At 52.0% G+C, this 23089-nt stretch overlaps 4 protein-coding genes across 11 annotated transcripts in view; 3 read left to right on the forward strand and 1 right to left on the reverse strand.

Annotated features, from left to right (window-relative positions):
* Positions 1 to 23089, reverse strand: part of LOC102936186 (butyrophilin-like protein 2) — a 1677894-nt gene that overhangs the window by 954606 nt on the left and 700199 nt on the right.
* LOC114020220 (butyrophilin subfamily 1 member A1) overlaps positions 1 to 23089 on the forward strand; it is a 1361724-nt gene that overhangs the window by 730361 nt on the left and 608274 nt on the right.
* LOC102934811 (zinc finger protein 585A) overlaps positions 1 to 23089 on the forward strand; it is an 87019-nt gene that overhangs the window by 38034 nt on the left and 25896 nt on the right. For 2 of the 7 annotated variants that reach the window (XM_037914699.2, XM_037914700.2), the window contains exon 1: positions 22861 to 23002. The exons of the other annotated variants lie outside the window; for them this stretch is intronic. In XM_037914699.2, the coding sequence (XP_037770627.1) occupies positions 22876 to 23002 (127 nt within the window). In that variant the 5' untranslated portion in view covers positions 22861 to 22875. Of the gene's footprint in view, positions 1 to 22860; positions 23003 to 23089 lie in introns of those variants that run through there. 7 annotated transcript variants of the gene reach the window in all.
* Positions 1616 to 9411, forward strand: LOC119567707 (zinc finger protein 420-like). 2 transcript variants are annotated; one of them, XM_043528067.1, is made up of 4 exons: positions 1616 to 2079; positions 2966 to 3092; positions 3690 to 3803; positions 8340 to 9411. In XM_043528067.1, the coding sequence occupies exons 1-4, from the start codon at positions 2056 to 2058 to the stop codon at positions 8438 to 8440; spliced, it is 366 nt and encodes a 121-aa protein (XP_043384002.1). In that variant the 5' UTR covers positions 1616 to 2055; the 3' UTR covers positions 8441 to 9411. The 2 variants fall into 2 exon arrangements, with proteins under 2 accessions (XP_043384002.1, XP_043384001.1); XM_043528066.1 differs by having other exon boundaries at positions 1635 to 2079; positions 4106 to 9411.

Genomic DNA, 23089 nt, shown 5'->3' on the forward strand with positions numbered 1-23089 from the left:
GGAGCCTGCAGATGATGAGATGTGGGGAAGGGCTGGGGGCCGGGCAGAAAAGTGACTCTTTCCAAAGGGCTCCTTTCAGGGACCAGCCAGTGAATTTGGCCTGCATGGGGAGGGGCTCCCTGTGTCTGTCAGTCCCAGAGCTGCTGCCCTCATGGACACAGCCAGGTTCAAACCCTGTTCGCAGTGGGAGGGACTGATCTGCCTAATGAGAGCCAAGGGAGAGGGAAAATAATAAAAAGGGAGAGTGGAGGGACTGGCAGGGGCAGCAGGAGCAAGAAGCGGGGAGGCAGGTTCCCAGCTCCCAGGCCTGCCCAGATCCATTCCCTGCACCCTCCTGGGCAGACTGACTCTCCTGGGAACAAGGGGAGGAGCTGAGAGAGGAAAAGCCAGTTGCTGACTCTGCTGAACACCCCACTACTGGGGCGGGGGGAAGGGGTGGCGGCTAGAGAGGGTTACACTACACTAATGGTTTCCAACCTTTTTACACAAAAGATCAACTTTTGAATTTGGATCTACCCTGCCCCTTCTCTGAGGCCCTGCCCCACTCCATCCCCCCTCCCTCCATCACATGCTCTCCTGCACCCTCACTCACTTTCACTGGGCTGGGACAGAGGGTTGGGATGCTGGAGGGGGTGCAGGCTTTGGGCTGGGGCTGAGGGCGACTTCCCCCAGCGCCGGTGGGTGCTCGTGCCCGCTAGCTCCCTGCTCCTCCCCAACTCCACCCCTTCCCCATCCCCATTCCCCGCCCCCCTTCCAACCTCTTCCCCAAAGTACATGCCCCAAATCCACCCCCTCCCTGCCCCTATTAGATCCCTTCCCCAAATCCCCACCCTGGGAGAAGCAGGACCCATCCGCGTGCTCGGGGGGGTGGGGGGGAGGCAAAGCGGAGGTGAGCTCGGGTGGGGAGCTCCTGGTGGGTGCTCTGCATGCACCAATTTTCCCCGTGGGTGCTCCAGCCCCAGAGCACCCACGGAGTCGGCGCCTATGCCTGAGGGGCTTGGGGTATGGAGGGGGCTCTTGGCTGAGCCTGGGGCAACAGGTTGGGGGGCAGAAGGGTGTGAGGGGTGCAAGCTCTGGACTGGAGTTTGGGTGCAGGAGGGGGCTCTGGGCTGGGGCAGAGTGTTGGGGTACAGGAGGGGGTGCAGGGTGCAGGCTCTCGGAGGGCCTTTGGGTGCATGAGGGGGCTCAGGGCTGGGGGAGGGGGCTCCGGGCACAGGAGGGGGTTTGGGGGCTGGCTCTGGGAGGGCACTCTGGGCTGGGGTTGGGGTTTGGGAGGAGACACAGGTTGCAGGCTCTGGCGGGGTGGCACTTACCTCAGGCAGTAGTGCTCCAGGGCTGCCTACCCTGCCCCCACGCCACTCCTGGAAGTGGCCGGCACGTCCCTGTGGCCTGGGGGGGGGCAGACATAGCTCCGCTCCCTGTCCCTCTCTGCAGGCACCCCCCCCACAGCATCCAGTTGCAGTTCCCCGTTTCTGGCCAATGGGAGTTGCGTGGGCAGTGCCTGCAGACAGGAGCAGCGAGCTGAGACCCCCCTGTGCCCCACCCCCAGGGGCTGCGCTGCCGCAGGGCCGTGCCAGCTGCTTCTGGGAGTGGCATGGGGCGAGGGCAGGCAGGGAGCCTGTCTGAGCCCCGTTGCACCGCTGGACATTTAGCGGCCTGTGATCGAGATCGACTGTCAGAGGCTCCAGGATCCACTGGTTGGTGACAACCGCACTACGTTGCAGGGCAATCCCTTGAAGTGGCTCCTTTGATTCTGCTCTTTTTCTAGAGTTTGGCGCCGAGATGCTGTTACGGGGACAGTTTAAAACTGCCCCGGTGGGTTTAGTCCTGCTGGGACGGGCCTCGGCTGTGTTGTAATAAACTTGGTTTCTTTCCAGCATGGCAGAGTCCAGAGCGTCTGTGTGCAGGGAGAGAGCCTGGGGGGAATGGGGGTGTCACATGGACTCAAGCACCTTCTGAAACCCCCCTCCCCTCCCATTGCCTCTCTCGCCCTGACAGGCTGAGGAATCACGTCTAGATTTTGCTCCAGATCGACCCAGGAGACAGGGCAGGGAAATGGCTGTGATGGAGCCAGCTCAGGTAGGGGATTTTCAGGGAGCTGCTGGGCGGGTGGAGGGAGAGGGAGGGAGGAGACAGGGGTGATAAACCTGCTGATTTTCTGAGCTGGCCCATTGGCTGGGAGGAAACATTTCCCCATTTCTGAAACAGGTAAGACCAGTGATGAGCTGCCAAAAGCTGAAGAACTGGTTCCTTTACTCGCTCCGGGTGTTCGGCGGCACTTCGGCGGCAGGTCCTTCAGTCGCTCCGGGTCTTTGGCGGCACTGAAGGACATGCTGCCGAAGTGCCACCGAAGACCTGGAGCGAGTGAAGGACCCGCCGCCAATGTGCCACCGAAGACCCGGAGCGCCGCCAGGTGAGTAAAAATTACAAAGGGATTCTCACGGGAGCCTCCCCAGCCGAGAGAGCAGGCAGGACAGACCCCTTTAACAACTGGTTCTAAACCGGCTTCAAAATTTAACAACCGGTTCGCGTGAACCGGTGCGAACTGACTCCAGCTCACCACTGGATAACACCCCCCTCAGCCGGGCTGAGAACATTTTCCAGACTCCCAGTGCAGGAACCTGACCCCACTGGGCAGAGGCTGCTGTGAAATACGAAGGGAAGCTGTCGGGATTCCTGTCTCTGTGCCCGGCTCAGAGCTCTGCTTCCTGTATTAGCCTGTGGCTGGCAGGCTTGTGTGATATAAGAAATGCCCTGCTCCGTCTTCTGGGGGGACAAGGAGCTCTCACCTTCTCCCACCCCCTGAAGTGTCCTGGCTGCTCCGAGCAGGGTTGGGGGTGGGATTCTGATTTTCTAGGCCCCCCAGAGCTTCCGAGATGTTCATTTTTTCTTCTTCCTTCCCTGTGTGAGCAGTGGGGTTGTGGCTGGGGCAGCAGGCGCTGAGGGGGGACTCTTGTTGTTCCAGATGCCGGTGACCTTTGAGGAGGTGGCTGTGTATTTCACCCAGGGGCAGGGGACTCTGCTGGACCCCGCTCAGAGAGCCCTCTACAGGGACGTCATGCAGGAGAACTACGAGACGGTGACCTCGCTGGGTAAGGGATCCCTGTCCCCTCGGTTATTAGAAAGTTTCGGGCCTGCATTTCTGACTCTGTTCAGGTTCTTCCCTGGTCAGTTAGATGAGAGGGGAATGGGTTCCATAGTCCATAGCTGCCGTGTGAGAGAGACCTGCATCTCTAAACCCCCTTCAATGGGACCAGAGTGTCAAAACGGACATGCTAAACCCTCCTCACCATTCCAGCTTTCAAGGCCAAGAAGCCATGTATTGTCCTGTGTGTATTGTTTCTCATTTGAACACAGAATCCCTGTTCACCTCCCTCCTTGGGACTAGCTCCAGCCCTAGGGAGGGCTCTGGGCTCTGCAGGGATAACTCCAGAGCTGTGTGTGAATCAGCAAGGGCCCCAGAGTGCACAGATCCTGCACAGTCCTAGCGAGGGTGTAAAAATTCTCTCCACCTCCCCAGACATCTGTGTCTCCCAAGGGGGCTCAGTGACCATGTTCCTGTCCCTTTGGATTCCTTATTCTCCCAGCACAGCAGGGGGACAGGTTCCACTCATGGATTGTCCTTTGTGACAGACACACTCCCAATCCTCCATGCAACCTGATCTGGTCTGATTTCACCCCCTGCACAGGATTTCCCTTTCCCAAACCTGACCTGATCGCCCGGCTGGAACGAGGGGAAGGGCCGTGGGTCCCGGATCTCCAGGCCTGGGTGGAAAAAGAGATCCCAAGAGGCACTTGCACAGGTGAGGACTGACAGAAACCATCGGGCGAATTAAGGAAAAAGTTGAGAATCCCAGAAATGTGGTGTGAGTAAGAGCCCTCAGTTGTTCCTCATCTCAGCTGGAGTAGGGCCGTAGTCAGCAGATATTGCTCATGTCTTTCCACCCAGCCTGTTAGCTGCAGGAGTTTCCTTCCCAACTTTCCTTCTGCATGAGTGTTTAGGTGGGAAGTAGAGGCAGAATCCAATTACTCAACCTTCACAGTGTTAGCAGATTCCTCTTTCTCCCTAGCACAATGACTCCTGTCTTGATTGTCTCTCTCCCAGCAGGTGATGAGCAAGGGAGTGAGAAAGAGGAAGGGAATCACCATGAGGAAGTTCCTGGGGAAGTGGAACCACAGGGAACCTTTGTGGGAAGAGTTGAAGGGAATTTTTCCCAATGCTTGGAGGAGGGAGAAGCCTGGGGAAATTGGCACAGGTCAGAGAGGTTGTTGGGAAACCACCCAAGGAAGAAAGTGGATGAATCTATTAAAAGTGGGGGAGGAGACAAGGATTCCACAGCTCACCACACAAATCCCAAGGAAGAAAAACCCTACCAGTGCCTTGAATGTGGGAAAAGATTCATTCTGAAATCACACCTTGTGAAACATCAGATAATCCATATTGGAGAGAAACCTCTTCAATGCTTGGACATTATGGAAAGCTTCAGTACCTGCTCACTTCTTAATAACCATGGGAGAAGCCACACGGGAGAGAATCCCTATCCATGCCTCGAGTGCGGGAAATGTTTCAGTGGGAAGTCAGAACTAATTAGACATCAGACAGTCCACACAGGAGAGAGACCCCACAAGTGCTTGGACTGTGGGAAAAGTTTCATGTGGAGATCACATCTTATTAGACATCAGAGAGTCCACACAAGAGAGAGAGCATATAAATGCTTGGTGTGTGGGAAAAGCTTCAGTGACAGCACAAACCTTACTAACCATCGGAGAATCCACAGAGGAGAGAGACCCTATAAATGCCTCGATTGTGGGCACTCTTTTGGTTGGAAGTCCAATCTTATCACACATCAGAGAATCCACACAGGAGAGAGACCCCATAAGTGCTTGGACTGTGGGAAAAGTTTCACACAGCGATCAGCACTTGTTACACATCAGACAGTCCACCCAGGAAAGGGACGCTATAAATGCTTGGAGTGTGGGAAAAGTTTCAGTTGGAAGTCAGGCCTTATAACACATCAGAGAATCCACACAGGGGAGAAACCCCATAAGTGCTTGGACTGTGGGAAAAATTTCATACAGAGATCAAACCTTACTAAGCATCAGGCAATCCACACTGGAGAGAGACCCCATAAGTGCTTGAACTGTGAGAAAAGTTTCACATTGAGATCAGCCCTTGTTACACATCAGGCAGTCCACACCGGAGAGAGACCTCATAAGTGCTTGGACTGTGGGAAAAGTTTCACATGGAGATCAGGCCTTGTTACACACCAGGCAATCCACACAGGAGAGAGACCCCATAAGTGCTCGGACTGTGGGAAAAGTTTCATACAGAAAGCACACCTTATTAGACATCAGACAGTCCACACAGTAGAGAGACCCCATAAGTGCTTGGACTGTGGGAAAAGTTTCACACAGAGATCAGCACTTGTTACACATCAGACAGTCCACACAGGAGAGGGACGCTATATATGCTTGGAGTGTGGGAAAAGTTTCAGTTGGAAGTCAAGCCTTATAACACATCAGAGAATCCACACAGGAGAGAAACTCCATAAGTGCTTGGACTGTGGGAAAAATTTCATACAGAGATCAAACCTTACTAAGCACCAGGCAATCCACACAGGAGAGAGACCCCATAAGTGCTTGGACTGTGGGAAAAGCTTTAGCTGCAGCTCACAACTCACTCAACATCAGAGAACCCATACGGGAGAAAGACCCTATAAATGCCTCGAGTGTGGGAAAAGTTTCATTGCGAGTTCTCATCTTGTTGCACATCACAGAATTCACACCGGTGACAAACTTCAGAAATGCCTCAACTGTGGGAAATGTTTCATGTGGAACTCTACCCTTATAATACATCAGAGGATCCACACAGGAGAAAGACCTTATAAGTGCTTGGTCTGTGGGAAAAGTTTCACACTAAGATCATGCCTGAAAACACATCAGGTAACCCACACGGGAGAAAGACCCCATAAGTGCTTGGACTGTGGGAAGAGTTTCACACTGAGATCAAACCTCATTAAACATGGGAGAATCCACACAGGATCTAAACTTCATAAATGCCTTGCCTGTGGAGAAAGCTTCATTCAGCGATCACACCTCATTAAACATCAGAGAATCCACTAAAGTTTGAGATTCAATCGGAGCTCACACATCAGTGATCCATACAACAGAGAGAGCTTGAATGTGGGGGAAGGTTCATTTGGTGCTCCCAGAGTATCAGGCACCCGCAAATCTAAATAGGGAAGAAACCTCTGAGATGTTCTCAGTGTGGAAAATGCTCCAAGTGGAGCTAAGACAAAGTTGGACGTGAGAGACTCCTCCACACAGTACGGAAATTTTCTCAGGGCTCTGACTAAGCCATAGTTATCAATTTCCTCATTCCCACACACATCAGGGGCATTTGGCTCCCAAGGACCCAGCTGCCCATCACTGGAGTGAGGATCCAGCAGCAGCTAGTCAGTGACCCTCTGGTTCTGCTTGGTCTAAGCAAACCCCAGGCAGAGAGGGAGAAGCCCTGATCAGCCCCTCCTCCCTGCTACAGCCCTGGCTGCTGAGCTGATGGGCCAGAGGGGAGAAGGGAGAGAGAGAAACTCCTCCAGCTGCTCCCTCTGCCCGGCTGAAGTTCCCCCGTCTCCCTTACCTTCCCAGCCGGGATCCCCCTGCCATGGAGATGAGGAGAAGGACACTTGGGCCAGGCCCCACTTTCACTCTTGACACCCGTCTCCATCCCCCATCTTCCAGCAGCCCCTGGGCTGGGCTCCCCCACTTACCTGGAGCGTCCCTGGAGCTGGTTATTCCTCCCCTCCCTGAATCCCCCAGGGCGCTGGGCTCTGGGGGATCAAATATTGAGGGACCAGGCTGACGGGTTGTGGGGAGGACACTGAGGATTGAATGGTTGGGGCTGGGGGAGCTGGGAAGCAGGAGGAACTGGGTGCTGGGGCTATCGAGTGTTTAGGGATCATGGGATAAGAGGCGAGGGAGAGCACAGGGGTAGAGAGATGCTGCCTCTAATCACTCACCCCCTCTGCCCCTTCTCCCTTCCCCCTCTGCATTCAACCAGCACCACTGGGAGGGGCTGATTCCCACAGGGCCCTTTGTGGGAGGCCTGGAGTTCCCACCTCTGCCTCCGCAGCATCAGCCTCTGAACATCTGTCTATGGTAGGAAAATGGTTGGGATTAGCCAGCTCGTCTCCCCTGACCCTCCAACACTCTTTCTAGTCACACTGACCCTGAAGTATATTATCTATTCTGATCCTCGCCATGAGCAGAGTGATCGTTAGTCCTTGAGTTCCCCCTTTGGGGCCGGATTGTCTCATTCCCAGCCAGTCTCACATTACTCCAGGCTGTGCGGAAAAGCATTGAGTGTGTGTATATTTTCTCCCTTAGGGGGCAGAACTAAACAGATGTTAAAAAAGTGGGAGCAGGGATAGTAAAATGTGGTGTTTTAGCTTCTGTGCTATTTCAGGGCAATAGGGTGAGTTCGAGGTATCCCCTCCTTCCTGTATCACCATCACCCTCCACACAGCAGCCTCTGTCCAAGCGATGGAGAGTCTTATCCTGTCCCTGTTCTACCCCTCTGCCTCCTAAGGTGTCACTTACCACCGTGTCCCTGGCTCTAGATGCTTAAGAATCAGCTTTGATTTCTGTGATCCTCCATGAGACTTTGGAGGGCTGGAGAAGAAAGTGTCACAGACCTGCGAGGGAGGGGAAGGGAGGAATCCCAAAGAACCTCAAAGCACAGTTTACCTTTCTGATCTGTTTCTATGTATTGCTGAAATTGCTTCCAGAGTTTTCTGTGCTAGTCTAGATCATTTGTAGATGGGAAGGTTTTTTTTGTTTTTGTTTTTATTTCTTATGATGATGCTAAAACTTTTCAGAGTAGCAGCCATGTTAGTCTGTATCCGCAAAAAGAAAAGGAGGACTTGTGGCACTGTAGCTCACGAAAGCTTATGCTCTAATAAATTTGTTAGTCTCTAAGGTGCCACAAGTCCTCCTTTTCTTTTTGCTAAAACTTTTGTAACTCATACAACCGAATTATTAGGCAAGAGGTGAAGCCGGGTTAGCCAGTTCAGAAGAAAATGGCTACATTTATTTTCCTGATTTTGAGTCTTCAGGTTCTCTGAGATTTCACTTTCTGAATGTAAAAGTGTTTTATAGCCCACCCTGGAGTGTGGGTTTTTCTCTAGTCCAGAAAGCTGTTTGGTCACAGACTTTGATATTAGCTTAGTTTAGATGTAGCTCAGATTTATGGAGGACTTAATGAATGCCAGAATAGTCCTTTTGTATTTTATTTTCACCGTATTCTACCCTTTGTGATGTGAACTTTGTTTTATTTGAAGAATGGCAAAGGTCTGTGTGTCTCAGCACATACACTGCGGGTGCCAGCTCGCGTCACGTCCGAGAGGCAGAGATGGAAACGGGGAATGAAATCACAGCCTGACCCCTGCAGTGACGTGACTTAGGGCCCAGCCACCCTGCAGAGGCTGCTGCGGCGGAATTGCACTGATGCAGCTTTTGCGCTTGGAGGGGGACGCTACGTGGACCAACCATCGGCGTAGATCACCCACCTCCCCAAGAGGCGGCAGCTACGTCGATGGGAGAAGTCCTCCTGTTGCCATAGTGCTGTCTACACCAGAAGTTAGGTTGGTACAGCTGCGTCGCTTGGGGGTGTGGAGTTTCACAAGTGACGTAGGTTGCGAGTGCAGACCAAGCCGCAGCGTCAGGAGGAGAAGAGGGTGGGAGGTGAGGAGAACAGAGCTGGGAAATGGCTGGGTTTGCTCTTCAGAGCCAGACGGCTGAGGCTGAGAACTGTGAACTCGCTGCACCAGAGTCAGAGAGACACTAGACCTGACCTATGAGTGTTGTGTGAAGCTTCCCCTGCAATCTAAAGGACCATGAACGACACCCCAAAAATGATTGGGGGAGGGGGCAGCGTCCCCCTGTTGCTGAGGTGCCGAGTTTGGGCACAGGCAAGAAGGGAGCCAGGGATGTCAAGAGACTTGGGCAGCCTTGAATCCAGGCCAACCCCTAGCATTGAGGCCAGAGGGAGATGAGGAGCCCTAGAGCCCTGCTGGTCACCCCCTCCCCATCTGCCGCGGTGTCCTGTGTGGGGACGAGAGAAACTGTCTCTGCCCCACTCACCCCACACTCATCCCTCCTTCCTGAGATCTTTGGATTCCCTGCTCTCAGAGTGTTTCCTTTTGTGATGGGGTCCCAGTGTCTCTCGTGGCTTCTCACCACTTTTCTATCATTCATACGTGTGGCTCTGTTTTTGGTTCTTGTGAGAGTTGGGCGTGGCACTGTGCTGGGATGGAACCGAAAAGTACCCCCCTGAGCTGGGCTGGGGGTGGGGAATGGAGTCTGTCTTTGTTTGTCCTTTGGAATAATAAAGTAGCATTTAGTTTCTCCCACTTCCAGTCTCCTTCGTTTTGCATTAAATACCCACCAGATTCAGAGTGGAAGTTAAAAGTGAAAGCAATGCAGATATGGTCTGGGATGGGAATGCTCAGTGAGGTCACCCAGCCAACCTCACGCCTGCCTTGTTGTAGACTCTGTCTAACTTCCCATAGAGATAAAACTCTCTGCAATCTGGTGCCCCTCTCCCTGATCCCAGTACAAATGAGGAAGAGTTCGACTGGGTTTCCGGGGTCATTATCTTCTCCCTCACCCTGGTGTAAACCAGAAGTAATCCCACTGGAACCCTATGAACTGTCTACACCAGTGTGAAGTTGTTGTGAGAGGAAAACCAGACAATGGGCCTTTAAGTGTGTTAGCAGGAACAATACTCACACATAGAGAGTGGTATTGTCACCCCAACGCTTCAAAAATCATGAGTCAGACCCCCCAAAATCGTGATATTGGCTGAAAAATCACACCATTCTTACAAAAGACGAAATCACAATTTCTTTTTAAGCCCACCTGTTTTTTGATCTCCTCCTGCCTACTCCCAGTGTAGTGTGACTAGCACGGCACTGCCCACCCGTGCATATTTATGGAAAGGAAGTGGATTTTGGCTCCTGCTGCAGGAGTTCTCACAATAATGCAAAGATCTCGGACCTTTATGCAATTATGGAGCAGGGCCTGCAGGTGCCACTTCCTATCTCTTGCCCGCCCAGGCCATTGCAGTAACCTGTTCCCATAGCTGCTAAAGTTTGTGCAGCTCCATGCAGGACATTTTGCACCCTTGTGAAAGTCACTAGTTTCCCCTAAATGGTCCCTGGCCACCGGTTGTGAGAGGGACAACCACAGGAGGAACATTGAAGACTCACTCATGGATGAGGAAACTTTTCTCCCCCTCAAAAAGTTGAGGCATGCCCCATACCTTTTGTGGCCCTTCTAATGCCTCCGATCCTGCCGATCTCCGGCACGAAGCCCTGACTCAGGAGTGGGGGATGCAGAGGAAGATGATGGACTCTTCACGCTGCCTTGCTCCTGGTCCGGAGCAGTAGCAGTGCCCGGAGCAGCCCTACCATCTGCCTCGTTCTATCTCAGACACATGGAAATAAATTGGTTAGTCTCTAAGGTGCCCCAAGTACTCCTTTTCTTCTTGAAATCAATGGGGCCATTAGCAGTGCAGTAGTACAATGAAACGTGTAAGATTTTGCAGGATTGGGAATTTAGTTTGCTCGGCTTGGGGGTTTCTCTCTACTGATATTCGGTCTGTTCCTCACACCACAACTTTCCCCAGTTTCCTTCTTCTCTGACTGCAAAGTAAGTGTTTCTATGGATACCAAGATTATTTTTAATACGGTAGCAGCTAGAAGCTGCACCCAAGACCGAAGCTCTATTGTGCTCAGCGTGGTACTCTATATACAGAGCATGAGAGACAGCGCCTAAGGGACAGAGCTTCTTGTCTAAATACACAAAACAGACAAAGTCATGATTCTGTAGGTAACGGGAGCGTCTCCATGATTAAAGCCAGGTGCTTAAAGTAGGTTTTCAACTTCCGACATGTAAGAGAAATACATAAAGCATGGGGCCATGTTCCCAGCTGGTGTAAATCAGCCTAGATCCGGCAAAGTCAACACAGCTTTGCTAAGTGACAGCCACTGAGATTCTGGCCATGGTTTCTGCCCTGGAATCACAGTGTGATTAAGTGATTAGCTCCATTGTTGTAGCTGGAAATGGCTATTCTCTGTGATTTAGCTTCCTCAGGTATGTGCTCCCTGGCAGCCAGATGCTGCATCCTTGCCCTTTGAACTGGGATCGCCCCCAAAATAAAGTCACACAGTCCTGTGTCTCCAGCTTTTTCCCTTTAGATCCCACCTTTTAGACCATGTGCATGCTGAGAGAAAAGAGGTTTTTTCTAACTAATGACAGGTTTCAGAATAACAGCCGTGTTAGTCTGTATTCGCTCACGAAAGCTTATGCTCAAATAAATTGGTTAGTCTCTAAGGTGCCACAAGTACTCCTTTTCTTTTTTCTAACTAAGGGTCCCCAAACATGAGAAACAGATCTTGTACAAGCCTGCTGGAGACAAGGTAAGTCACAGCTTCACCTTGTTGTACCTGATTGAGATGCACCCCACCCCATAGTGTTCCTCTCTACCAGTTACACTGAGGTGAAACTACCACTTGCATTGTCTACACCAGGGTTGATCAATAGGCGGTCCAGGGGACAAATCTGGATCTCCAGACACTTTTGAACAGACTGCAAAATCTTTTATTATCATTATTGTTATTATTGTTGTATTGTTTTCTCTGGAATCTGGATCTTGAATATACCTTGACCAAGAAATTAGGACCCTGACAAAAAAAAAAAAAAATTGTCCCTGATCTACAGTATGAGTTTACAATCAGAGAAAGAGAACCTACATCCTAGTGCAGACAAATCCTCAGAGACCGTCTCTTGGAGCAGGTTTCGCCCTTTACACCTCCATGACCACCACAGTTATTGCTGATGAGCAGGAGAAATGCAAAATATTTCCTATGTCTTTACCCAGCTTTGAATACATTTCATACACACGGGAACCAAGCTAAAGAGTCAGCGCTCTACGGCACGCAGCTGAGGAATTCCTGATTTACGTGGCTACAGCCAGCACAAGAGACAGAGCACAGGCTAGCCAGTGACATGTCAGAGTAAAACCCCAGCTCTCATCAGAGGGACATGCCAGCCTATTCCCCACTGTTGTTGTGTTCTGCTGAACATCTAAGTTCCTAACTCCCCTCCCCAGGGAGAAGCAGAATTATGGTCACGCCCTGGGTGATGACCAGGTGCAGCTTGTGTGCTGGTAACAAGCTGTGGCCTGTTTGCTCTTGGTTGATTCTCACTTGAGCTCATCGGTATTTTCTCCTGTCATCACCCTGAAAGTGAAAAGGTCTATAACTCTCTAATCACACCCGCAGCATGTTGGATCATATTAAAGAAGTTCTGTATTAAAATCACAAATGAGTTTGACTCCCCATAGTTTAAAATCCAGGGTATTACTCATTAAGAGGTCTCTTGGTTTTTGGTACTGTTTCTCTCCCTCTACGTGTGAAACTTGCAAGCTGCTAATTGCGTTAGTACATTCTAAGACAGAGTCTGTTCTCAAAGCAATTCACACAGAGACAGACTCAAAGCAATACTCTGTAACAACAGAAACAGCACCCAGAGACTCCCCACCCTTTTGTTGTATTGACAATTGTGATTAAAATAGAGATAGAGGATGTATGTGGATGGATGCTTGGTGTGGATAATAACTGAATGATCAGGGAGGTGCCAGCCTAAGAATGCAGTGTCCATCGGCTGAAGAAGGTGTCAAGTGGAAATAACGAGAGGACCCCGGGAGGGCAGACTGGAATTCACCCAACAGCCTCAAGAATTGGAGAACCAAAGAACAAGATAACATCTGGCAGCACGGAGCTGTCAGGAATGTGCTATCTGCTGATTTACTCAGCAACAGCATGATGAAGCAATTCCCATAGACTGGCATAGGAAGAAATTCCTATAAAAATGGACTCTAGAAAGTGAGAATTTTGGGGGTCTGATTCTGTAAACCAACTTCCAGAAGCATCAGATGAGCATCTGACAAGGCCCTGCTCCCTCCTCATGTCCAGGCCACCTGGCCAGTGGCTTGGCATGAGCAACTCTAAGGCTGGTAACTATGATAACAACCTTGCAGAACCTGTGTGTGTGTCTTTGTATGAATGAATGTGTGAAGAAATATGAGATTGAATGGAATGTTATAGCTATTAATAACTGCTTACTATGATTCTTTCTGTATTCACAATAAAAGTGGTATTTTGCCTTTTCCCCTTTAGTAAGATCCTGCTGGTTTTTATTTTATTTGTATAACAAGAACCCCTGAATTCATGCCCTGCACACTAGTGTAATAATATTTGCACCAACATGCCTTTAAGTGTGTCAGTGAAAAGCTCAAACAACGAGGAGTCCTTGTGGCACCTTGGAGACTAACAAATTGATTTGGGCATAAGCTTTCGTGCGCTAGAACTCACTTCATCAGATGCATGGAGTGGAAAATATAGGAGAAGGTATATATGTACTTGTGGGGTTGGGGGTTTAAATTGCGACAGACACAAAGAAGGGGGCCCGATTAAATAAATTTGAGAACCACTGCTCTACGCTATTATGGTCACCACTTTTATAAAATGAAGATAAAACTTCTACAAAGTATGCCTTGTGAGGAATCATATGAAAAGTCATTGTCTGCTGAACATTATTGTTCTGTTAAAATGTATGTATTAACATTGGGTATGGAGTTATGAGATTTTGCTACATGTTTGTTACTGAAACATGCCGTAAAGCTGAAAAACGCCCTCAGAGCCAGGTGCTCTGTAAATCTGAAAGACTAGCTCCTCAGAGCCAGGTGCTAAGTGTCCATTGATTGCTTAGCCGGCCATTCACCAGCAGGGGAGTTGTGAATAAGAAATGTACTGGTTTCAGAGTGGTAGCCGTGTTAGTCTGTATCAGCAAAAAAGAACGAGGAGTACTTGTGGCACCTTAGAGAGTAACAAATTTATTTGGGCATAAGCTTTCGTGGGCTAAAACCCACTTCATCGGATGCATGCAGTGGAAAATACAGTAGGAAGATAGATAGATAGATATACAGAGAACATGAAAAAAATGGGTGTTGCCATACCAACTCTAACGAGACTAATTGATTAAGGTGGGCTATTGTCAGCAGAAGAAAAAAAGCTTTTGTAGTGCTAATCAGGATGGCCCATTTCCAACAGTTGACAAGAAGGTGTGAGTGACAGTAGGGGAAAAATTAGCATGGGGAAATAGTTTTTAGTTTGCCTAATGACTCGTCCACTCCCAGTCTTTATTCAAGCCTAATTTAATGGTGTCCAGTTTGCAAATGAATTCCAGTTCTGCAGTTTCTCATTGGATTCTGTTTTTGAAGTTTTTTGTGGAAAAATCTGCAAAAAGAAAAGGAGTACTTGTGGCACCTTAGAGACTAACCAATTTATTTGAGCATAAGCTTTCGAGCTCACGAAAGCTTATGCTCAAATAAATTGGTTAGTCTCTAAGGTGCCACAAGTACTCCTTTTCTTTTTGCGAGTACAGACTAACACGGCTGTTACTCTGAAACCTGTGGAAAAATTGTGACTTTTAGGTCTGTGATTGAGTGTTCAGGGAGATTGAAGTGTTCTCTGACTGGTTTTTGAATGTTATAATTCTTGAGATCTGATTTGTGTCTATTTATTCTTTTGCATAGAGACTGTCCAGTTTGGCCAATGTACATGGTAGAGGGGCATTGCTGGCACATGATGGCATATATCACATTGGTAGATGTGCAGGTAAACAAGCCCCTGATGGTGTGTCTGATGTGATTAGGTGCTATGATGGTGTCCCTTGAATAGGTATGTGGACAGAGTTGGCAACGGGCTTTGTTGCAAGGATAGGTTCCTGGGTGAGTGTTTTTGTTGTGTGGTGTGTGGTTGCTGCTGAGTATTTGCTTCAAGTTGGGTGGGAAAAGCTGTTTGCTTCACATCTTACTTAGGTTGATAAAATGTAGGATTTAAAATGCATGTTGACCATTTATTTTTGTTGTAACCAAATTGGACCTTTTACACCTTTATCGCTTGTGACCACTTAAAATCTACCTTTCTCTCATTAGTAAACTTGTTTTATTGTTTTATCCAAACCAGTGTGTTTTCGTCGAAGTGTTTCGGGAATTTCACTTCAGATAACAAGGCTGTTGCCTGACCAGCATCCTTTGTGGGGAGGACAAACGAATTAAAGAGCTTGGACAGCACAGCGCACAGACGGGGCAGTACAAGACTCACATTTCTGGGGTGCAAGGCCGGGACTAGTGAACTGGTTTATGTTGCTGTGTAATTTACTTCATGAGTGGCTGGCTAGTGGCACTCAGTCCTGTGTAGCTGGGAGTGGCTTTGAAGGCTGGTGGCTGTGTGGGAGAAGAGCCTGAAGGGGTTTGTTGTTCGAAGGGGGAAGCAGTGTGAAAGATGCCCTGGATGGAGAGCTAAGCAGTTCAACAGACTGTACCCTGGGGTGTCTCACGCCCCCTGTCTCCTGGGGCCCAGCATGGCACCATTGGGCTCTCATCATCCTGCTGCTGAAAGACAACCCGAGCAGGGCTAGAGAGGGGGAACCAGCCGACATCCTCTATTCCACAAGCTTCGGCTAAATCCTGAACCACCCCTGGCATGTGACTTGGGGTTGTGCTGTCACCCTTCCCCTCATGCATCATTTTCCTTCCCCACCTTAGTTCTGCTCTCTCCTCTCTCTCCCTTTGCCTTGTGTCTCCTGCACGTCTGGCTCAGCCCGTCCACACAACGCCACCTCTTCTTCAGCCGTGCTTGTAGACTGTGACCAGAAACGCTGCAGCACGGTGGGTTTCAGAGTAACAGCCGTGTTAGTCTGTATTCGCAAAAAGAAAAGGAGGACTTGTGGCACCTTATAGACTAACCAGTTTATTTGAGCATGAGCTTTTAAGCAAAAGCTCATGCTCAAATAAATTGGTTAGTCTCTAAGGTGCCACAAGTCCTCCTTTTCTTTTTGCAGCAGGGTGGGTTGATCGCTAGGACCCAGGAGCGGCTGGGGGGCGGCTCTGGGGGGAGGATCGCGGGGCTCAGGCCCGGCCGCAGGAAGTGACTCGCAGCCGCTGTGGGGACTCCGGCTCCCAGGCTCCCGGCGAGATCCCCGAGCCCCGGCGGCTGGTGCTGGGAGCCCGGAGCCCGGGCTGCAGCCGGGAAAGGGGAACCTCCAGCCGGGCCCTTCCCGCTGCTCCCCGGGAGCCTCTCCCAGGGCAGAGCCCCCAGCCCGGCCAGGGCCCCTTCCCGGCCCGGCCCTGCCCCGGGGGCCCCGCTCGGAGGGAAGGTAAGAGAGATCCGCCCCCCGCTCCGGCACCCCCGGGCTGCAGGGGGCAGAGGATAAAGAGATGCAGGGGGACCTGTGGGCAGGACGGGAGAAGGGGGGGGGAGGAGGCGGGTGATGGGGATGCGGGGGGGCAGGATGGGACGGTGGGAGGGGCAGGGATGATGGGGCGATGCAGGGGGAGGGGGGATGTGGGGTGGCTGGAGGGAAACTGTGAGAGCAAGCGCAGACTGGCTGGGGGAGGGGAGAGCCTGGAGCAGGGAGCAGGCGGGGCGGGGGGAGACACAAGGCAGCTCCCCCGCCCCATGGAGTAGGAGAGGGTGAGGGGCTGCCCCTCCCAGCAGCCAGCCAGATTTCTTTTCCTGGATCTGGTCAAACAAGCTTTGGGGAGTGAGTGGGCAGGGGACTAACCCCTCACACGGGGGGGGGGGGGGGGGGGATTTCAGATTTTGAGTGTGGGGGGGGGGGCAACTTTAACTGTGATTCCAGGGGCTACTTAGGCACCTGAAAACTCTTGGGGTTTTTTTGCTGACAGGCTCACCAGATCTCATTCTGACATTAAAAAAAGAGCATCAGATAAATATTAGACCCACTCAGCTCTAATACAAACGTTCTCAAAGCTTGTGTCAAGTCACGTAAGGGACACCGGTTAGGTTTTGGAATTTTTGGTAACTCTTGAATACAACAATTGAAACAATTGTAGAAAAATCTAGATTTCTTCCTATCCCCGTTTTTTGCCGTTCACCAAGTTTGGAATAGATCATTTAACGTTCGGAAAATAAAGAGGCCCAGGAGCTCTGGGCAGCTTTTCCTCTTGAAAGGAAGTTGGAGGGTCAAATCTAGTCCTTAATCCAGTAAAACATCACCTCCACTCATCGATCTTAACATGTGCTGAATAACTATGCACTTCCTACTTAAATAGCAGAGTCATCTTATCCAGGGCTACACATTTTATACACACTGGCTCAGGGATGGTATTTACTGGCATATTCTGAACTGTGCTGAGCGCACAGATGGTGCCCAGGGAATAATACAAATCATGACAATCATCTACTTTATGGACTCTGAGGATGCAATATCTGTTCTTTGTTCTGCAATTGGCCTGGATCCAGCAGCAACCCTAAGAATCTGAAGCATGAACCTGCCTGATATTCTTATGACCCTTTCTCATTCCTTCCTTTTCTCTAACAAAAAATGACAAAACAAAATGGTTTCCAGTTAAAATGTAAAAATGCACAGCAGCCGTGGCTCTACAACCTAGCCTGGGGCAGAACCTGCCACCCCTTTGGGACTCAGTGATCTTCTCTCCTCTTTCTTTCTTCATCCTTCCTGACCTCTGTGCTCCTTTGCATGCTGTCAAGCTGGATGTCCTTCCCAACCACCTGTGACCATTTGCTGGAGTCTCAGAGAACTGGCTGCCCTGTTTTGCTCCCATCTCGGAGTCCTCTTTTCCTGCAGCATGCCGCAGAGAGATAGGCTGGACCAGTGGATAGGGAGCTGGCCCTGGGAGACCTGGGTTCTACCCCCCGTGCATTTCCTGTATGACCTCAGGCCAGTGCCTTAGGGACTGAATTTCAAAGTTTTTTAGGCACCCAAAGGTGCAGCTAGGCATCTAGTGGGGTTTACAAAGCACCTAACCTTCTAGGCATTTTTGAAAATCGCATAAGGTGACTAAACACCTTTGAAAATCTGGCCTTTAGTCTGTGTGTGCCTCAGTGTCCCATCTGTTCAATGGGGACAACAGCACTGCTCTGCCTCGCCGAGGGGCTGTGAGGCGGTTTGACCTTGTGAGGTGCTCAGGCACTGTGGTGACGGGGCCCCATAACTACCACAGGTCGAGTGGGAACCTCTCTATACCACTGCTAGCCCTTCCCTGGGTTTTGACCCCTTCTTTTCACCTATGCCCCCAAATCACCCCCTTTTCTGAATGTAGCCTTTACTCCGGGGGGAATTCTGGGCCGCTGCACAAGGCAGAATTTTTGGGAAACTAAATGTTGTGTGTGCAGAATTTCCTTCCTTCCACAGAGCCCAGCTCACACAGAGAAGTCACTGCTGGGTGGTGGGAGAGGGAGCTAGAGGGTTCCTGACAGCTGCAGTTCCCAGCATGTCCTAAGGGAAGGAGCGGGAGGTGCTCAGGGATCCCCGTGCAAGCCTGTGACAGAGCATCCAGCTGTTTTTCCCTCTGGATCCCTGGGCTGGGGAGGGGAGGTACCTGTGCAAGGCGGGGCCCTGTGGCTGGGCTTTGGGGGTGTGGGGATGCAGGTATCTGGGCAAGGGGGGGGCCCCGTGGCGTAATTATGTCTTGTTATTTTGACAAATAACATTTGCAGAATTTTACAATATTATTTGCAGACTTTTTTTTTTTTTGGTGCAGACTTTTTAATTTTTTGGAGCAAAATGACCCCAGGAGTAAACATTGGCACAGAGAGCTTGGCTGTATTTCTTCTGAGTCCTCCACATTCTTTCTTAAAACACTCTCCCCCCATTCCCCTCCCCACCCCTCTTCCTGAAAAGGGATTTCTGTTTTACAGGCAATTACCAGCACTTTCTTATGTTAATCACTCTGCCTCTGTTTGTCAACACAATACTGACTCTCTGCAGGACTCACATTCCGCACTGACTAAGAGCTCCACCTGGGACCACAGTGCCTGCACGAAACTCCTTGGGGGGTGGGCTGGGTCCTGCAATTGGCCCCCCTGCCCTCACGGCTCAGAAGCTCCAAGGCAAATATGCACAGGCCACCCCCTCCTTTTCCGCATACCCACACCCTGCTCCCACCTTCTTATTTGATTTTTAATAAAAGACAAACTCATGACCTTTGGGGGTCTATTTCCTGACTGGTTTCAGAGTAACAGCCGTGTTAGTCTGTATTCGCAAAAAGAAAAGGAGTACTTGTGGCACCTTAGAGACTAACCAATTTATTTGAGCATAAGCTTTCGTGAGCTACAGCTCACTTCATCGGATGCATACTGTAGAAATTGCAGAATATCATTATTATATACACAGACACCATGAAACAATACCTCCTCCCACCCCACTCTCCTGCTGGTAATAGCTTATCTAAAGTGATCATCAAGATGGGCCATTTCCAGCACAAATCCAGGTTTTCTCACCCTCCGCCCCCCCACAGACAGAACATTTCCTGACTGTTCAGGGTTGCCCAGGCTGCCCAAGGCCCTGGGCTGATTTCTGTACAGGATTCAGATCTCAGCCACACCCGGTGTCAGACCGGAGTCACTGCTGGGTATGGCAGGGGCTGAGTGCGGATGGACCAATGGGATCAGCCTCCACCTGCCTGTCCCTGGGAGCTGCAGAGGGAGACCAGGGCAGCTCATTCATCAGGTGATGCCACCAGAGGGCTCCAGTTCTGGCTAAGGGAGAAGAGGAGGCTAGTGTGTGTCTCCCTGCTCATGTTATTATAGCCCTGGAGTGCAGCTCCCCGGATCAGAAGCTGCCTCCTGCATTTAGACCTGGGAGCTCAGACTGAGAAGCTGCTTCTTACCCAGCAGAGAAGAGACCTTTGTTAAAGCCCCTCTGTGCCCAGCCAGGGTGCGGACTTTCTCCAGTGGCTGGAACCAGCCCCTGGGGCTCTGCTGACCCCAGCTTCTGAGTTGGAGCCTGCAGATGATGAGATGTGGGGAAGGGCTGGGGGCCGGGCAGAAAAGTGACTCTTCCCAAAGGGCTCCTTTCAGGGACCAGCCAGTGAATTTGGCCTGCATGGGGAGGGGCTCCCTGTGTCTGTCAGTCCCAGAGCTGCTGCCCTCATGGACACAGCCAGGTTCGAACCCTGTTAGCAGTGGGAGGGACTGATCTGCCTAATGAGAGCCAAGGGAGAGGGAAAATAATAAAAAGGGAGAGTGGAGGGACTGGCAGGGGCAGCAGGAGCAAGAAGCGGGGAGGCAGGTTCCCAGCTCCCAGACCTGCTCAGATCCATTCCCTGCACCCTCCTGGGCAGACTGACTCTCCTGGGAACAAGGGGAGGAGCTGAGAGAGGAAAAGCCAGTTGCTGACTCTGCTGAACACCCCACTACTGGGGCGGGGGGAAGGGGTGGCGGCTAGAGAGGGTTACACTACACTAATGGTTTCCAACCTTTTTACACAAAAGATCAACTTTTGAATTTGGATCTACCCTGCCCCTTCTGTGAGGCCCTGCCCCACTCCATCCCCCCTCCCTCCATCACATGCTCTCCTGCACCCTCACTCACTTTCACTGGGCTGGGGCAGAGGGTTGGGGTGCTGGAGGGGGTGCAGGCTTTGGGCTGGGGCTGAGGGCGACTTCCCCCAGCGCCGGTGGGTGCTCGTGCCCGCTTGCTCCCTGCTCCTCCCCAACTCCACCCCTTCCCCATCCCCATTCCCCGCCCCCCTTCCAACCCCTTCCCCAAAGTACATGCCCCAAATCCACCCCCTCCCTGCCCCTATTGGATCACTTCCCCAAATCCCCACCCTGGGAGAAGCAGGACCCATCCGCTTGCTCATTGCGGGGGGGGGAGGAGGGGGAGGTGAGCTCGGGTGGGGAGCTCCTGGTGGGTGCTCTGCATGCACCAATTTTCCCCGTGGGTGCTCCAGCCCCAGAGCACCCACGGAGTCGGCGCCTATGCCTGAGGGGCTTGGGGTATGGAGGGGGCTCTTGGCTGAGCCTGGGGCAGGAGGTTGGGGTGCAGAAGTGTGTGAGGGGTGCAAGCTCTGGACTGGAGTTTGGGTGCAGGAGGGGGCTCTGGGCTGGGGCAGAGTGTTGGGGTACAGGAGGGGATGCAGGGTGCAGGCTCTCGGAGGGCCTTTGGGTGCATGAGGGGGCTCAGGGCTGGGGGAGGGGGCTCAGGGTACAGGAGGGGGTTTGGGGTGCTGGCTCTGGGAGGGCACTCTGCGCTGGGGTTGGGGTTTGGGAGGGGACACAGGTTGCAGGCTCCGGGGGGGCGGGTGGCACTTACCTCAGGCAGTAGTGCTGCAGGGCTAAGGCAGGCTCCCTGCCTACCCTGACCCCACGCCACTCCTGGAAGTGGCCGGCTCGTCCCTGTGGCCTGGGGGGGGGCAGACATAGCTCCGCTCCCTGTCCCTCTCTGCAGGCACCGCCCCCACAGCATCCAGTTGCAGTTCCCCGTTTCTGGCCAATGGGAGTTGCGTGGGCAATGCCTGCAGACAGGAGCAGCGAGCTGAGACCCCCCTGTGCCCCACCCCCAGGGGCTGCGCTGCCTCAGGGACGTGCCAGCTGCTTCCGGGAGTGGCATGGGGCGAGGGCAGGCAGGGAGCCTGTCTGAGCCCCGTTGCATCGCTGGACATTTAGCGGCCTGTGATCGAGATCGACTGTCAGAGGCTCCAGGATCCACTGGTTGGTGACAACCGCACTACGTTGCAGGGCAATCCCTTGAAGTGGCTCCTTTGATTCTGCTCTTTTTCTAGAGTTTGGCGCTGAGATGCTGTTACGGGGACAGTTTAAAACTGCCCCGGTGGGTTTAGTCCTGCTGGGACGGGCCTCGGCTGGGTTGTAATAAACTTGGTTTCTTTCCAGCATGGCAGAGTCCAGAGCGTCTGTGTGCAGGGAGAGAGCCTGGGGGGAATGGGGGTGTCACATGGATTCAAGCACCTTCTGAAACCCCCCTCCCCTCCCATTGCCTCTCTCGCCCTGACAGGCTGAGGAATCACGTCCACATTTTGCTCCAGATCGACCCAGGAGACAGGGCAGGGAAATGGCTGTGATGGAGCCAGCTCAGGTAGGGGATTTTCAGGGAGCTGCTGGGCTGGTGGAGGGAGAGGGAGGGAGGAGACAGGGTGTGATAAACCTGTTGATTTTCTGAGCTGGCCCATTGGCTGGGAGGAAATATTCCCCCATTTCTGAAACAGGTAAGACCAGTGATGAGCTGCCAAAAGCTGAAGAACTGGTTCCTTTACTTGCTCCGGGTCTTCGGCAGACTTCGGCGGCAGGTCCTTCAGTCGCTCCGGGTCTTTGGCGGCACTGAAGGACGTGCTGCCGAAGTGCCACCGAAGACCTGGAGCGAGTGAAGGACCCGCCGCCAATGTGCCACCGAAGACCCGGAGCGCCGCCAGGTGAGTAAAAATTACAAAGGGATTCTCACGGGAGCCTCCCCAGCCGAGAGATCAGGCAGGCCAGACCCCTTTAACAACTGGTTCTAAACCGGCTTCAAAATTTAACAACCGGTTCGCATGAACCGGTGCGAACTGACTCCAGCTCACCACTGGATAACACCCCCCTCAGCAGGGCTGAGAACATTTTCCAGACTCCCAGTGCAGGAACCTGACCCCACTGGGCAGAGGCTGCTGTGAAATACGAAGGGAAGCTGTCGGGATTCCTGTCCCTGTGCCCGGCTCGGAGCTCTGCTTCCTGTATTAGCCTGTGGCTGGCAGGCTTGTGTGATATAAGAAATGCCCTGCTCCGTCTTCTGGGGGGACAAGGAGGTCTCACCTTCTCCCACCCCCTGAAGTGTCCTGGCTGCTCCGAGCAGGGTTGGGGGTGGGATTCTGATTTTCTAGGCCCCCCAGAGCTTCCGAGATGTTCATTTTTTCTTCTTCCTTCCCTGTGTGACCAGTGGGGTTGTGGCTGGAGCAGCAGGCGCTGAGGGGGGACTCTTGTTGTTCCAGATGCCGGTGACCTTCGAGGAGGTGGCTGTGTATTTCACCCAGGGGCAGGGGACTCTGCTGGACCCCGCTCAGAGAGCCCTCTACAGGGACGTCATGCAGGAGAACTATGAGACGGTGACCTCGCTGGGTAAGGGATTCCTGTCCCCTTGGTTATTAGAAAGTTTCTGGCCTGCATTTCTGACTCTGTTCAGGTTCTTCCCTGGTCAGTTAGATG

Source organism: Chelonia mydas, chromosome 14, assembly GCF_015237465.2.
Source record: "Chelonia mydas isolate rCheMyd1 chromosome 14, rCheMyd1.pri.v2, whole genome shotgun sequence".
Lineage (NCBI taxonomy): Eukaryota > Metazoa > Chordata > Testudines > Cheloniidae > Chelonia > Chelonia mydas.